This window comes from Diadema setosum, chromosome 20 (genome assembly GCF_964275005.1).
Source record: "Diadema setosum chromosome 20, eeDiaSeto1, whole genome shotgun sequence".
In the NCBI taxonomy this organism is placed as follows: Eukaryota; Metazoa; Echinodermata; class Echinoidea; order Diadematoida; family Diadematidae; genus Diadema; species Diadema setosum.
The window spans coordinates 16,156,789-16,172,473 of NC_092704.1; the positions used below are offsets into that span (position 1 = coordinate 16,156,789).

At 46.1% G+C, this 15,685-nt stretch overlaps 1 protein-coding gene across 1 annotated transcript in view; it reads left to right on the forward strand.

Annotated features, from left to right (window-relative positions):
• The window catches only part of LOC140243462 (uncharacterized), a 64,384-nt gene that overhangs the window by 22,942 nt on the left and 25,757 nt on the right, over positions 1 to 15,685 (forward strand). The window contains exons 24-27 of the mRNA XM_072323139.1: positions 838 to 960; positions 1,488 to 1,637; positions 2,527 to 2,705; positions 11,115 to 15,530. Coding sequence (XP_072179240.1) covers positions 838 to 960; positions 1,488 to 1,637; positions 2,527 to 2,705; positions 11,115 to 15,530 — 4,868 coding nt within the window. The remainder of the gene's footprint in view (positions 1 to 837; positions 961 to 1,487; positions 1,638 to 2,526; positions 2,706 to 11,114; positions 15,531 to 15,685) is intronic.

Genomic DNA, 15,685 nt, shown 5'->3' on the forward strand with positions numbered 1-15,685 from the left:
CTAGCGTTTAAATTATCATTTTGAAAGAAGAGTGTACCCCATATATGTAGATTCACACAGAGCAAATGGAAACATTTGGAACCGCTCCATAAAAGTTAAAAGCAAAACTCATGGATCTATATCTGTTTAAAAAAAAAGTTTACACCTTTGTCTGCCAGTGACCCACTTACGATAATAATTATAGGCATATCAGTATGTTAATTTGATGTCTGATAAAGCGAATCCACTTGTTTCTTTTTATACAAAAAACTGACAAATTAAATGTTTTCCTGATTTGCAACTTAATAAGGAATCTTGCAGTCTTTTTCCCAATTCTGTGTAAAAGGTGTAGAGAAATTTGAAATGTGTGTAAATTAAGTAAGATGGTACATGTAAGTACTCATTTTATTGCATAGGGAATAAGAGCTTTCCTACTTGGATAGAAAGTCCAATTTGATAAAGAAAAACAGACAAAGAACAAGTGAGCAAAAATCCCAAAGAACTCAAAGGAGGAAGATGTTGATGTTTTTCCCCCAAGCAAAGACATGATCATCTCTCTGATGTAAATGGATGGATCATACCCAACCATTAATCTCCTAATCTCTCCAATGCCTTTGCTACATAGTATTAAAAATCACTCACTATGATATGATTTTAGTGCCAGAAAGCCATTAACTCTAAGGACCTACTGTACATGCAGACTATTTCTCATTTTGCAAGAAAGTGTATTCAGCTATGTTGGAGACTAGATATCAGAACTGCACAGCTTCTTTTTTCTTCTCTTCACTCTTTTTTTTCCCCCCCATTATGGGAACAAGGAAAGCTGTTTATATTTTGCCTTCATGTTTTAACTTATAGTTGCAGTCACATGTGGTCCCAGTGAGTTCCAGTGCAGTAAGGGTGTGTGCATCCCAGAATCCTTTGTGTGTGATGGTGATGTGGACTGTGGTGAAGGAGACGACAGTGATGAGCAAGGATGTGGTAAGGAATGTCATTGCACTGCTCTAGGGGTCTTACTGGCACGTGTCAGAATCTACCATGTCAACAGACACAGGGAGAAATCCTTCTTTGTATGGCACAATGTGATTGGTTGATACTGTGTGCTGACTATTGCTACTCACCTGGGGCAAACTAGGAGGGAATAGCATCATGCCCCCCCCCCTTTTTATCATTCACAAAACAACAATGAGGGGAAAAAATAGATACACCTGCTTCAGAACACACTATAATTAGATTGAATGTGACATGCAAAGACAAACAAGTTGACATTGTGATGTTGAACGTTAAAATGTATATGTGCCATAGTGAGTCTGTTTTCATATGTCAGCCCCTTGGCAAAATGCAAGCATGGCTGTAGCTCTTTCCTGTTTGTTTGTTTTTTTCAACAGATTTTTTTTTTCTCTGTGTTTTTTTTAGCTTCCTTTAATATGCTATGTTCGTATCCCCCCCCCCCCCCCCCCATGTTGGTATAACTTTGTTCGGCATTCTTTCCTCTGCTTGTGAAATAGAAACTCCAAGCCCAACACCACCCAGGAATGTCACGTGTGGTCCCAGTGAGTTCACCTGTAGCAACGGCCAGTGTGTCCCCGGAGGAAACAACAGCGTTGTTTGTGATGGAGTGAACGACTGTGGAGATATGTCCGATGAAATCTACTGTGGTATGCACTCTTTCTTGATTCTTCTCCCTAGATGTAATTGTGTGCAAGAAAAGGAATATCATGCTTCTGTGAATTGTGTACCTCTGTAGCATTATGGTGCCAAAGGCTGTATGTTTTCAGAATGTCCATCCATTCAGCTGCACATGTTAATGGTTTGCCACCAGCATATTTCTGAGAATAGTTTATTAAAGTATTCTGATGATTCTTAAGATATTCAAAATTGAAATCAGGAAGGTGTACTAGATTATTTGTAGCTCTCCACCATATGCCATCTGTTGCTGTCACTTTTTGTCAGTCTTCTGTTGTGCGCTGCCTGTCTATCCTTTGCACTATAATGTTTTCCTAGTCTTCAAATACACATGATCTGATTTCAACCAAATATGAAGGCAATCATTTGTGAGGGCAAGGGATTAGAAATTATCTAACAGTTCTGATGTCCCCCATAGAGCACTAAGGTCAGGGCCCAACATGTTGAAGCCTACCGGTATTTCTCAGGCATTCTTCTCTAGATCTAGAAGTAGGACAGCCATGCCACCCTGCATTTAGATTCTCAAGGAAGTGGAGAAAGGGTTTTGTTCATTAGTTGAAATTAAGGAGACAGGTAACAGGATCAAGGTGTCAAAATTTTCTCTTCTGCAAAATAACTCAAATTTCCCAACTGTTGTTAGTGTGTACAAACCATTCGGAGAGCTGTGACTCATTTGTGATAAGTACCAAAGACAATAACTGTAGACTGTCAAACTTGAAAAATGTATGCATACTTCACTAGGTTTAACTCAGAATTTCTATTCACACATGAGGATATGTTTCTAGAAGGGTCTATCTGCATTTGTGTCATTAAAACATCTCATGTATATTTGTTTGTTTTCTTTTTGTTTTGTTTTTTCAGGCACTACACCACATCCTCATCCATCAACAGTGAAACCAAACTGTCTGGATAGCCAGTGGCGATGTCTTAATTCGACAATGTGCATCAATGCCACTCAACGATGCGATGGTGTTGCTGACTGTGCATTTGCCTCAGATGAAATCGGTTGCATCCAGCTGACAATTCCTCCCACTGCAGAAGTCACCACACAAGCCACAACTAATCCTACTACCACGTCAATTGTAATTACACATGTGTCTACACCAAGTGTTAGCACGTTGCTTCCAAATATCACAACACCAGAGGCCACTCAAGCTCCAACTACACATCTACATATGACTACAGAAAACAGTACACCTGCAGCTTCGGTAACACCAGTGGTAACTCTGGCAGTAACAACGCCAGCAGTTACCACAAGAAAAGCTGCAACTACCCATGAACTGACCACTCAAGTAGTTACGTCACCTGCAGTATCTACGGAGGCAGTTACTACATCTGCGCTAACTACTCAAGCTGTTACGAGTCCAGCAGTTACAGCACCTACACTGACTACTCAGACAATTACTAGTCCAGCAGTAACAACAATTGCTGTGACATCACCTGCTGTAACTACATCAGAAATGACAACTCAAGCTTTGACCACTCCTGCAACGACCACACTGGCAGTCACTACACCTGCATTGACGACTCAGGCGGTAACATCAGCTGCATCAACTACTCGAACAGTGACGACACCTGCAGTGACTTCTCCAGAAGTAACAACACCTGAACTGACTACTCAGGCTGTCACTAGTCCAGCAGTAACAACAGTTGTTGTGACGTCACCAGCTGTAACTACGTCAGAAATGACCACTCAAGCATTGACCACTCCTGCAACAACCACGCTGGTGGTCACTACACCAGCAATGACAACTCAGGCAGTAACATCCCCGGTGCTAATAACTGAAGCAGTTTCTACACCAGCAATAACTACAGTACTTGTGTCGACTCCTGCTATTTCTTCACCAGCAGTAACTTCTCCAGCTGTCACTACGTCTGAATTGACTACACCAACATCTTCAAGTACTCCAGCAATGACCACAGTAGCTGTTACCACACCTGCAGTTACTTCTACATCAATTACTTCACCTGAAGTGACCACATCCCAAAAGTCAACAACAGGATACTTCTCCCCCTCTTCATCTCCCATTTCTTACATAACAACGCAGGCAGTCAGCACAGAGTCTAGCACAGAAACACCTACACCTGCACTGACATCAAAGTTATATCCCACCAGTGCAGCAACACCTACTATTCTAACAACTCCACCAATCCAAACAGAGATTCTTGAGAATGGTTACACAACCACCTTACCTATCTTTACGAGACCAGAGACGACTCCAGAAATTAGTACAGCTGCCTTGTCAACTCCCGCCATTACCACATCGGCCTTAACTACTCCAGAGGCAACAACGCAGATTTTGACAACAAATGCAGTGTCAACAGAAGCAGTGAGGGTTACAACACCAGTGGTAACAACACCATTAGTGAGTACTCCAGAAATGACTACAGTTGTTGTTACTTCACCAGCCATAACCACACCTGCAGTGACCACTCAAGCTGTGACTACACCCGCAATGACGACTCAGGCAGTGACTTCACCTGCAGTGACCACTCAAGTATTCACTACACCTGCCGTGACTTCGCCTGCAGCTACAACACCTGAATTGACCACTCAAGTAGTTACGTCACCTGCAGTATCTACGGAGGCAGTGACTACACCTGAACTGACCACTCAGGCTGTTACTAGTCCAGCAGTAACCACAATTGCTGTGACATCACCTGCTGTAACTACATCAGAAATGACCACTCAAGCATTGACCACTCCTGCAACGACCACACTGGCAGTCACTACACCTGCATTGACGACTCAGGCGGTAACATCACCTGCATCAACTACTCGAATAGTGACGACACCTGCAGAGACTTCTCCAGAAGTAACAACACCTGAACTGACCACTCAGGCTGTTACTAGTCCAGTAGTAACAACAGTTGTTGTGACATCACCAGCTGTAACTACTTCAGAAATGACCACTCAAGCATTGACCACTCCTGCAACGACCACACTGGCAGTCACTACACCTGCATTGACGACTCAGGCGGTAACATCACCTGCATCAACTACTCGAATAGTGACGACACCTGCAGTGACTTCTCCAGAAGTAACTACAGCTGAACTGACTACTCAGGCTGTCACTAGTCCAGTAGTAACAACAGTTGTTGTGACATCACCAGCTGTAACTACGTCAGAAATGACCACTCAAGCATTGACCACTCCTGCAACGACCACACTGGCAGTCACTACACCTGCATTGACGTCTCAGGCGGTAACATCACCTGCATCAACTACTCGAATTGTGACGACACCTGCAGTGACTTCTCCAGAAGTAACAACACCTGAACTGACTACTCAGGCTGTCACTAGTCCAGTAGTAACAACAGTTGTTGTGACATCACCAGCTGTAACTACATCAGAAATGACCACTGAAGCATTGACCACTCCTGCAACAACCACGCTGGTGGTCACTACACCAGCAGTGTCAACTCAGGCAGTAACATCCCCGGTGCTAACAACTGAAGCAGTTTCTACACCAGCAATAACTACAGTACTTGTGTCGACTCCTGCTATTTCTTCACCAGCAGTAACTTCTCCAGCTGTCACTACATCTGAATTGACTACACCAACATCTTCAAGTACTCCAGCAATGACCACAGTAGCTGTTTCCACACCTGCAGTTACTTCTCCATCAATTACTTCACCTGAAGTGACCACATCCCCAAAGTCAACAACAGGATACTTCTCCCCCTCTTCATCTCCCATTTCTTACATAACAACGCAGGCAGTCAGCACAGAGTCTAGCACAGAAACACCTACACCTGCACTGACATCAAAGTTATATCCCACCAGTGCAGCAACACCTACTATTCTAACAACTCCACCAATCCAAACAGAGATTCTTGAGAATGGTTACACAACCACCTTACCTATCTTTACGAGACCAGAGACGACTCCAGAAATTAGTACAGCTGCCTTGTCAACTCCCGCCACAGTGACTTCACCTGCAGTGACCACTCAAGTATTCACTACACCTGCCGTGACTTCGCCTGCAGCTACAACACCTGAAGTTACCACTCAAGTAGTTACGTCACCTGCAGTATCTACGGAGGCAGTGACTACACCTGAACTGACAACTCAGGCTGTTACTAGTTCAGCAGTAACCACAATTGCTGTGACATCACCTGCTGTAACTACATCAGAAATGACCACTCAAGCATTGACCACTCCTGCAACGACCACACTGGCAGTCACTACACCTGCATTGACGACTCGGGCGGTAACATCACCTGCATCAACTACTCGAATAGTGACAACACCTGCAGTGACTTCTCCAGAAGTAACAACACCTGAACTGACTACTCAGGCTTTCACTAGTCCAGCAGTAACAACAGTTGTTGTAACGTCACCAGCTGTAACTACGTCAGAAATGACCACTCAAGCATTGACCACTCCTGCAACAACCACGCTGGTGGTCACTACACCAGCAGTGTCAACTCAGGCAGTAACATCCCCGGTGCTAACAACTGAAGCAGTTTCTACACCAGCAATAACTACAGTACTTGTGTCGACTCCTGCTATTTCTTCACCTGCAGTAACTTCTCCAGCTGTCACTACATCTAAATTGACTACACCAACATCTTCAAGTACTCCAGCAATGACCACAGTAGCTGTTACCACACCTGCAGTTACTTCTCCATCAATTACTTCACCTGAAGTGACCACATCCCCAAAGTCAACAACAGGATACTTCTCCCCCTCTTCATCTCCCATTTCTTACATAACAACGCAGGCAGTCAGCACAGAGTCTAGCACAGAAACACCTACACCTGCACTGACATCAAAGTTATATCCCACCAGTGCAGCAACACCTACTATTCTAACAACTCCACCAATCCAAACAGAGATTCTTGAGAATGGTTACACAACCACCTTACCTATCTTTACGAGACCAGAGACGACTCCAGAAATTAGTACAGCTGCCTTGTCAACTCCCGCCATTACCACATCGGCCTTAACTACTCCAGAGGCAACAACGCAGATTTTGACAACAAATGCAGTGTCAACAGAAGCAGTGAGGGTTACAACACCAGTGGTAACAACACCATTAGTGAGTACTCCAGAAATGACTACAGTTGTTGTTACTTCACCAGCCATAACCACACCTGCAGTGACCACTCAAGCTGTGACTACACCCGCAATGACGACTCAGGCAGTGACTTCACCTGCAGTGACCACTCAAGTATTCACTACACCTGCCGTGACTTCGCCTGCAGCTACAACACCTGAAGTGACCACTCAAGTAGTTACGTCACCTGCAGTATCTACGGAGGCAGTGACTACACCTGAACTGACCACTCAGGCTGTTACTAGTCCAATAGTAACCACAATTGCCGTGACATCACCTGCTGTAACTACATCAGAAATGACCACTCAAGCATTGACCACTCCTGCAACGACCACACTGGCAGTCACTACACCTGCTTTGACGACTCAGGCGGTAACATCACCTGCATCAACTACTCGAATAGTGACGACACCTGCAGTGACTTCTCCAGAAGTAACAACACCTGAACTGACCACTCAGGCTGTTACTAGTCCAGTAGTAACAACAGTTGTTGTGACATCACCAGCTGTAACTACGTCAGAAATGACCACTCAAGCATTGACCACTCCTGCAACGACCACACTGGCAGTCACTACACCTGCATTGACGACTCAGGCGGTAACATCACCTGCATCAACTACTCGAATAGTGACGACACCTGCAGTGACTTCTCCAGAAGTAACAACACCTGAACTGACTACTCAGGCTGTCACTAGTCCAGCAGTAACAACAGTTGTTGTGACATCACCAGCTGTAACTACGTCAGAAATGACCACTCAAGCATTGACCACTCCTGCAACGACCACACTGGCAGTCACTACACCTGCATTGACGTCTCAGGCGGTAACATCACCTGCATCAACTACTCGAATAGTGACGACACCTGTAGTGACTTCTCCAGAAGTAACAACACCTGAACTGACTACTCAGGCTGTCACTAGTCCAGCAGTAACAACAGTTGTTGTGACATCACCAGCTGTAACTACGTCAGAAATGACCACTCAAGCACTGACCACTCCTGCAACGACCACACTGGCAGTCACTACACCTGCATTGACGTCTCAGGCGGTAACATCACCTGCATCAACTACTCGAATTGTGACGACACCTGCAGTGACTTCTCCAGAAGTAACAACAGCTGAACTGACTACTCAGGCTGTCACTAGTCCAGTAGTAACAACAGTTGTTGTGACATCCCCAGCTGTAACTACGTCAGAAATGACCACTCAAGCATTGACCACTCCTGCAACAACCACGCTGGTGGTCACTACACCAGCAGTGTCAACTCAGGCAGTAACATCCCCGGAGCTAACAACTGAAGCAGTATCTACACCAGCAATAACTACAGTACTTGTGTCCACTCCTGCTATTTCTTCACCAGCAGTAACTTCTCCAGCTGTCACTACATCTGAATTGACTACACCAACATCTTCAAGTACTCCAGCAATGACCACAGTAGCTGTTACCACACCTGCAGTTACTTCTCCATCAATTACTTCACCTGAAGTGACCACATCCCCAAAGTCAACAACAGGATACTTCTCCCCCTCTTCATCTCCCATTTCTTACATAACAACGCAGGCAGTCAGCACAGAGTCTAGCACAGAAACACCTACACCTGCACTGACATCAAAGTTATATCCCACCAGTGCAGCAACACCTACTATTCTAACAACTCCACCAATCCAAACAGAGATTCTTGAGAATGGTTACACAACCACCTTACCTATCTTTACGAGACCAGAGACGACTCCAGAAATTAGTACAGCTGCCTTGTCAACTCCCGCCATTACCACATCGCCCTTAACTACTCCAGAGGCAACAACGCAGATTTTGACAACAAATGCAGTGTCAACAGAAGCAGTGAGGGTTACAACACCAGTGGTAACAACACCATTAGTGAGTACTCCAGAAATGACTACAGTTGTTGTTACTTCACCAGCCATAACCACACCTGCAGTGACCACTCAAGCTGTGACTACACCCGCAATGACGACTCAGGCAGTGACTTCACCTGCAGTGACCACTCAAGTATTCACTACACCTGCCGTGACTTCGCCTGCAGCTACAACACCTGAACTGACCACTCAAGTAGTTACGTCACCTGCAGTATCTACGGAGGCAATGACTACACCTGAACTGACCACTCAGGCTGTTACTAGTTCAGCAGTAACCACAATTGCTGTGACATCACCTGCTGTAACTACATCAGAAATGACCACTCAAGCATTGACCACTCCTGCAACAACCACACTGGCAGTCACTACACCTGCATTGACGTCTCAGGCGGTAACATCACCTGCATCAACTACTCGAACAGTGACGACACCTGCAGTGACTTCTCCAGAAGTAACAACACCTGAACTGACTACTCAGGCTGTTACTAGTCCAGCAGTAACCACAATAGCTGTGACATCACCTGCTGTAACTACATCAGAAATGACCACTCAAGCATTGACCACTCCTGCAACGACCACACTGGCAGTCACTACACCTGCTTTGACGACTCAGGCGGTAACATCACCTGCATCAACTACTCGAACAGTGACGACACCTGCAGTGACTTCTCCAGAAGTAACAACACCTGAACTGACTACTCAGGCTGTCACTAGTCCAGCAGTAACAACAGTTGTTGTGACATCACCAGCTGTAACTACGTCAGAAATGACCACTCAAGCATTGACCACTCCTGCAACGACCACACTGGCAGTCACTACACCTGCATTGACGTCTCAGGCGGTAACATCACCTGCATCAACTACTCGAATTGTGACGACACCTGCAGTGACTTCTCCAGAAGTAACAACAGCTGAACTGACTACTCAGGCTGTCACTACTCCAGTAGTAACAACAGTTGTTGTGACATCACCAGCTGTAACTACGTCAGAAATGACCACTCAAACGTTGACCACTCCTGCAACAACCACTCTGGTGGTCACTACACCAGCAGTGTCAACTCAGGCAGTAACATCCCCGGTGCTAACAACTGAAGCAGTATCTACACCAGCAATAACTACAGTACTTGTGTCCACTCCTGCTATTTCTTCACCAGCAGTAACTTCTCCAGCTGTCACTACATCTGAATTGACTACACCAACATCTTCAAGTACTCCAGCAATGACCACAGTAGCTGTTACCACACCTGCAGTTACTTCTCCATCAATTACTTCACCTGAAGTGACCACATCCCCAAAGTCAACAACAGGATACTTCTCCCCCTCTTCATCTCCCATTTCTTACATAACAACGCAGGCAGTCAGCACAGAGTCTAGCACAGAAACACCTACACCTGCACTGACATCAAAGTTATATCCCACCAGTGCAGCAACACCTACTATTCTAACAACTCCACCAATCCAAACAGAGATTCTTGAGAATGGTTACACAACCACCTTACCTATCTTTACGAGACCAGAGACGACTCCAGAAATTAGTACAGCTGCCTTGTCAACTCCCGCCATTACCACATCGGCCTTAACTACTCCAGAGGCAACAACGCAGATTTTGACAACAAATGCAGTGTCAACAGAAGCAGTGAGGGTTACAACACCAGTGGTAACAACACCATTAGTGAGTACTCCAGAAATGACTACAGTTGTTGTTACTTCACCAGCCATAACCACACCTGCAGTGACCACTCAAGCTGTGACTACACCCGCAATGACGACTCAGGCAGTGACTTCACCTGCAGTGACCACTCAAGTATTCACTACACCTGCCGTGACTTCGCCTGCAGCTACAACACCTGAAGTGACCACTCAAGTAGTTACGTCACCTGCAGTATCTACGGAGGCAGTGACTACACCTGAACTGACCACTCAGGCTGTTACTAGTTCAGCAGTAACCACAATTGCTGTGACATCACCTGCTGTAACTACATCAGAAATGACCACTCAAGCATTGACCACTCCTGCAACGACCACACTGGCAGTCACTACACCTGCATTGACGTCTCATACGGTAACATCACCTGCATCAACTACTCGAACAGTGACGACACCTGCAGTGACTTCTCCAGAAGTAACAACACCTGAAGTGACCACTCAGGCTATCACTAGTCCAGCAGTAACAACAGTTGTTGTGACGTCACCAGCTGTAACTACGTCAGAAATAACCACTCAAGCATTGACCACTCCTGCAACGACCACACTGGCAGTCACTACACCTGCATTGACGACTCAGGCGGTAACATCACCTGCATCAACTACTCGAATAGTGACGACACCTGCAGTGACTTCTCCAGAAGTAACAACACCTGAACTGACTACCCGGGCTGTCACTAGTCCAGCAGTAACAACAGTTGTTGTGACATCACCAGCTGTAACTACGTCAGAAATGACCACTCAAGCATTGACCACTCCTGCAACGACCACACTGGCAGTCACTACACCTGCATTGACGTCTCAGGCGGTAACATCACCTGCATCAACTACTCGAATTGTGACGACACCTGCAGTGACTTCTCCAGAAGTAACAACAGCTAAACTGACTACTCAGGCTGTCACTAGTCCAGTAGTAACAACAGTTGTTGTGACATCACCAGCTGTAACTACGTCAGAAATGACCACTCAAGCATTGACCACTCCTGCAACAACCACGCTGGTGGTCACTACACCAGCAGTGTCAACTCAGGCAGTAACATCCCCGGTGCTAACAACTGAAGCAGTATCTACACCAGCAATAACTACAGTACTTGTGTCCACTCCTGCTATTTCTTCACCAGCAGTAACTTCTCCAGCTGTCACTACATCTGAATTGACTACACCAACATCTTCAAGTACTCCAGCAATGACCACAGTAGCTGTTACCACACCTGCAGTTACTTCTACATCAATTACTTCACCTGAAGTGACCACATCCCCAAAGTCAACAACAGGATACTTCTCCCCCTCTTCATCTCCCATTTCTTACATAACAACGCAGGCAGTCAGCACAGAGTCTAGCACAGAAACACCTACACCTGCACTGACATCAAAGTTATATCCCACCAGTGCAGCAACACCTACTATTCTAACAACTCCACCAATCCAAACAGAGATTCTTGAGAATGGTTACACAACCACCTTACCTATCTTTACGAGACCAGAGACGACTCCAGAAATTAGTACAGCTGCCTTGTCAACTCCCGCCATTACCACATCGGCCTTAACTACTCCAGAGGCAACAACGCAGATTTTGACAACAAATGCAGTGTCAACAGAAGCAGTGAGGGTTACATCACCAGTGGTAACAACACCATTAATGAGTACTCCAGAAATGACTACAGTTGTTGTTACTTCACCAGCCATAACCACACCTGCAGTGACCACTCAAGCTGTGACTACACCCGCAATGACGACTCAGGCAGTGACTTCACCTGCAGTGACCACTCAAGTATTCACTACACCTGCCGTGACTTCGCCTGCAGCTACAACACCTGAAGTGACCACTCAAGTAGTTACGTCACCTGCAGTATCTACGGAGGCAGTGACTACACCTGAACTGACCACTCAGGCTGTTACTAGTTCAGCAGTAACCACAATTGCTGTGACATCACCTGCTGTAACTACATCAGAAATGACCACTCAAGCATTGACCACTCCTGCAACGACCACACTGGCAGTCACTACACCTGCATTGACGTCTCAGGCGGTAACATCACCTGCATCAACTACTCGAACAGTGACGACACCTGCAGTGACTTCTCCAGAAGTAACAACACCTGAAGTGACTACTCAGGCTATCACTAGTCCAGCAGTAACAACAGTTGTTGTGACGTCACCAGCTGTAACTACGTCAGAAATAACCACTCAAGCATTGACCACTCCTGCAACGACCACACTGGCAGTCACTTCACCTGCATTGACGACTCAGGTGGTAACATCACCTGCATCAACTACTCGAATAGTGACGACACCTGCAGTGACTTCTCCAGAAGTAACAACACCTGAACTGACTACTCAGGCTGTCACTAGTCCAGCAGTAACAACAGTTGTTGTGACATCACCAGCTGTAACTACGTCAGAAATGACCACTCAAGCATTGACCACTCCTGCAACGACCACACTGGCAGTCACTACACCTGCATTGACGTCTCAGGCGGTAACATCACCTGCATCAACTACTCGAATTGTGACGACACCTGCAGTGACTTCTCCAGAAGTAACAACAGCTGAACTGACTACTCAGGCTGTCACTAGTCCAGTAGTAACAACAGTTGTTGTGACATCACCAGCTGTAACTACGTCAGAAATGACCACTGAAGCATTGACCACTCCTGCAACAACCATGCTGGTGGTCGCTACACCAGCAGTGTCAACTCAGGCAGTAACATCCCCGGTGCTAACAACTGAAGCAGTATCTACACCAGCAATAACTACAGTACTTGTGTCCACTCCTGCTATTTCTTCACCAGCAGTAACTTCTCCAGCTGTCACTACATCTGAATTGACTACACCAACACCTTCAAGTACTCCAGCAATGACCACAGTAGCTGTTACCACACCTGCAGTTACTTCTCCATCAATTACTTCACCTGAAGTGACCACATCCCCAAAGTCAACAACAGGATACTTCTCCCCCTCTTCATCTCCCATTTCTTACATAACAACGCAGGCAGTCAGCACAGAGTCTAGCACAGAAACACCTACACCTGCACTGACATCAAAGTTATATCCCACCAGTGCAGCAACACCTACTATTCTAACAACTCCACCAATCCAAACAGAGATTCTTGAGAATGGTTACACAACCACCTTACCTATCTTTACGAGACCAGAGACGACTCCAGAAATTAGTACAGCTGCCTTGTCAACTCCCGCCATTACCACATCGGCCTTAACTACTCCAGAGGCAACAACGCAGATTTTGACAACAAATGCAGTGTCAACAGAAGCAGTGAGGGTTACAACACCAGTGGTAACAACACCAGTAGTGAGTACTCCAGAAATGACTACAGTTGTTGTTACTTCACCAGCCATAACCACACCTGCAGTGACCACTCAAGCTGTGACTACACCCGCAATGACGACTCAGGCAGTGACTTCACCTGCAGTGACCACTCAAGTATTCACTACACCTGCCGTGACTTCGCCTGCAGCTACAACACCTGAAGTGACCACTCAAGTAGTTACGTCACCTGCAGTATCTACGGAGGCAGTGACTACACCTGAACTGACCACTCAGGCTGTTACTAGTTCAGCAGTAACCACAATTGCTGTGACATCACCTGCTGTAACTACATCAGAAATGACCACTCAAGCATTGACCACTCCTGCAACGACCACACTGGCAGTCACTACACCTGCATTGACGTCTCAGGCGGTAACATCACCTGCATCAACTACTCGAACAGTGACGACACCTGCAGTGACTTCTCCAGAAGTAACAACACCTGAACTGACTACTCAGGCTGTTACTAGTCCAGCAGTAACCACAATAGCTGTGACATCACCTGCTGTAACTACATCAGAAATGACCACTCAAGCATTGACCACTCCTGCAACGACCACACTGGCAGTCACTACACCTGCATTGACGACTCAGGCGGTAACATCACCTGCATCAACTACTCGAATAGTGACGACACCTGCAGTGACTTCTCCAGAAGTAACAACACCTGAACTGACTACTCAGGCTGTCACTAGTCCAGCAGTAACAACAGTTGTTGTGACGTCACCAGCTGTAACTACGTCAGAAATGACCACTGAAGCATTGACCACTCCTGCAACAACCACGCTGGTGGTCACTACACCAGCAGTGTCAACTCAGACAGTAACATCCCCGGTGCTAACAACTGAAGCAGTTTCTACACCAGCAATAACTACAGTACTTGTGTCAACTCCTGCTATTTCTTCACCAGCAGTAACTTCTCCAGCTGTCACTACATCTGAATTGACTACACCAACATCTTCAAGTACTCCAGCAATGACCACAGTAGCTGTTACCACACCTGCAGTTACTTCTCCATCAATTGCTTCACCTGAAGTGACCACATCCCCAAAGTCAACAACAGGATACTTCTCCCCCTCTTCATCTCCCATTTCTTACATAACAACGCAGGCAGTCAGCACAGAGTCTAGCACAGAAACACCTACACCTGCACTGACATCAAAGTTATATCACACCAGTGCAGCAACACCTACTATTCTAACAACTCCACCAATCCAAACAGAGATTCTTGAGAATGGTTACACAACCACCTTACCTATCTTTACGAGACCAGAGACGACTCCAGAAATTAGTACAGCTGCCTTGTCAACTCGCGCCATTACCACATCAGCCTTAACTACTCCAGAGGCAACAACGCAGATTTTGACAACAAATGCAGTGTCAACAGAAGCAGTCAGAGTTACAACACCAGTGGTAACAACACCATTAGTGAGTACTCCAGAAATGACTGCAGTTGTTGTTACTTCACCGACCATAACCACACCTCAGGTGACCACTCAAGCTGTGACTACACCTGCAATGACGACTCAGGCAGTGACTTCACCTGCAGTGACCACTCAAGTATTCACTACACCTGCCGTGACTTCGCCTGCAGCTACAACACCTGAAGTGACCACTCAAGTAGTTACGTCACCTGCAGTATCTACGGAGGCAGTGACTACACCTGAACTGACCACTCAGGCTGTTACTAGTCCAGCAGTAACCACAATTGCTGTGACATCACCTGCTGTAACTACATCAGAAATGACCACTCAAGCATTGACCACTCCTGCAACGACCACGCTGGCAGTCACTACACCTGCAGTGACGACTCAGGCAGTAACATCACTTGTACTTACAACTGAAGCAGTGACTACGCCAGCAGTGACTACTCCAGTAGCCACTTCACCTTCTGTGACTTCTGCCATGGTTACCACACCTTTAGTGACCAGCTATCATACTGTGCATCCCTCTACATCAGCCATGACTACAGCACCTCTGTCTTACCCAACTGTGTCAGGTTTGTTTTCTTTTAAACTTTTGCCTTCTCAACATTTGAATAATGTAGA